At 55.3% G+C, this 1,906-nt stretch overlaps 1 protein-coding gene across 1 annotated transcript; it reads right to left on the reverse strand.

Annotated features, from left to right (window-relative positions):
• Positions 1-776: 776 nt before the first annotated feature.
• Positions 777-1,902, reverse strand: LOC119344634 (2'-deoxymugineic-acid 2'-dioxygenase-like; the record flags this gene model as incomplete). Its single annotated transcript, XM_037615016.1, has 3 exons — positions 777-1,041; positions 1,137-1,715; positions 1,816-1,902. Coding segments are annotated over 3 exons (930 nt in total), but the record flags the coding sequence as incomplete, so codon positions are not given.
• Between the last annotated feature and the right edge of the window lie 4 nt (positions 1,903-1,906).

The raw sequence follows: 1,906 nt of genomic DNA on the forward strand, positions 1-1,906 counted from the left end.
GGGGATGGGGGGTAGTCGCCCCTCTGCATGCATGCCATGTTGTCGAGGGAGGAAAATGGCTGCCGCTGCATGCGCATGCTGATATATTGAGTGGAAGCCGCTGTCAATGTCCACGCACGCGAAGTCATCGGCGCGGAAGTGCAAGTGCCTTGTGCCTTTTCTCCAAGTCGCGCGTCTTCATACCGCATGACTACACTCGGCGACATGCATGTGTAGTTCGTCTGCCTTCATGTGTTTTTAGATTGGATTGTTTCGATTTACGCTATTTTTTATCGACGGCAATTGCTGTTCTGCTGCACTGGTCTTATCGGGTCTTTGCCTTATGACTTTTCAACTGTCTACTACAACAGGTTTTGCCCAGCTCTGGCGAGGGAGGGGCGATGACGGTGACGCGCCTTCAGCTCGCTTCAGTGCTTGTAATCGTCGCTAGGGGGTCTACGGATGTGGGTGTAATTTTTATTATTTCTCGTGTTGGTTGTACTATCATAATTGAAGAGGAATATATTGAAAATTTTCTCGAAAAAATATGCACGTGGGATTTAATAAAACAATTTTCACCACTTTGTTTCATGTCGCATAATAATACTACTTAGAGATTTATAATAAAAATAAAAATGATATTCTGAAACAGTGGGATTACCTACGATGCAAGAACAAAAGGTTGAAGGGAGGAGAACCAACTTATAAGACACCTCCAAACTGATAAAAAAAATAAATTAAGAAAAGTTTATTGGAGCCGTTAATGGCTGGAACCATGCAAAGCAAATAGCCGGCGGGTCACTCCATTGTACCAGCAGGGTGGATCCTAAAGCGCTGGAGCACGTCCTCCCGGTTGGCTGCGGCGGCGGTGTACGCCTCGTTGAACTCCTGAAAGTGGAACGGCCTGAATTTGGCCTGCTCCTCCTCGGTCGCCAGCGCCGGCGCCGGCTCGATGCGGCAGTCCATGTCCGGCAACATGATGGTCACCACCGACAACCTCGCCGCACTGGAGTTGGTCACTGCGCGGTGCTCTACGCTCTGAAGCAACCCGTTCGTCACGATCTGCACACACAGCACAAACGAGGAATGAATGATCTCACCAACACGTACACTACATAAGTACCAAATTAGCGATCGATGAGAAATTGAAGATGGACCTCCATCAGGTGGCCGAAGTTGATGACGAAAGCGTTTGGGACGGGCTGCACGGCGATCCACCGGCCCTTGTGCTTGGCCTGGAGGCCGCTGACGTCGCCCTGCGACAGCACGGTCAGGAGTGGTCGGTCGCAGTGCGGCAGCAGGCCCAGCGTCAGGCTCGGGTCCGGGCACGGCGGGTACCAGTTCACGTTCATCAGCGTCCCGCCGCCGGTGAGCTCGCCGCGGAAGAAGCTCTCCTCCAGCCCGAGCCCCTCGGCAATGAGCCCGAGCAGCGTGGCGGCCAGCGTCTGCACCGCTGTGGCGTACGCGGCCAGGCTGGGTACGAAGCCGGCCGGCTTGGCCGGCCAGTCCTGCGAAAACCTGTCAACGGGGAAGCACTGCAGCTGGAGGTAGTCGCGCCAGTACCGACCGCCGCCGCTACGATCGAGGACGTAGGCGGTGCTGGTGTCGACGCGGAACGATTTGGTGAGGTCGTCGGAGCAGTAGGGGAGCTTCTCCTCCGCCGGCATCGCGAAGAACTCCGCCGCCGCGGACCGGAACGCCCCGACCACCTCGTCGCCCACGCCATGGTTCACAACCTGCAGTTTGCAACACATCCATGGAGTACCGAGTCCAAAATCAATAGCTGAGTGGCACGGATCGATAAACAAACAATTATTGTGGTGCGTGCGTGCGTGCCTGGAAGAAGCCGAACTCTTTGCCGGCCTTGATGATCTCATCGACGACGAGGTGGCGGCGGCGGCCGGCGGCGAAGTCGATGACAGGCAGG

The sequence above is a fragment of the Triticum dicoccoides genome, unplaced genomic scaffold (genome assembly GCF_002162155.2).
Source record: "Triticum dicoccoides isolate Atlit2015 ecotype Zavitan unplaced genomic scaffold, WEW_v2.0 scaffold176951, whole genome shotgun sequence".
Lineage (NCBI taxonomy): Eukaryota > Viridiplantae > Streptophyta > Magnoliopsida > Poales > Poaceae > Triticum > Triticum dicoccoides.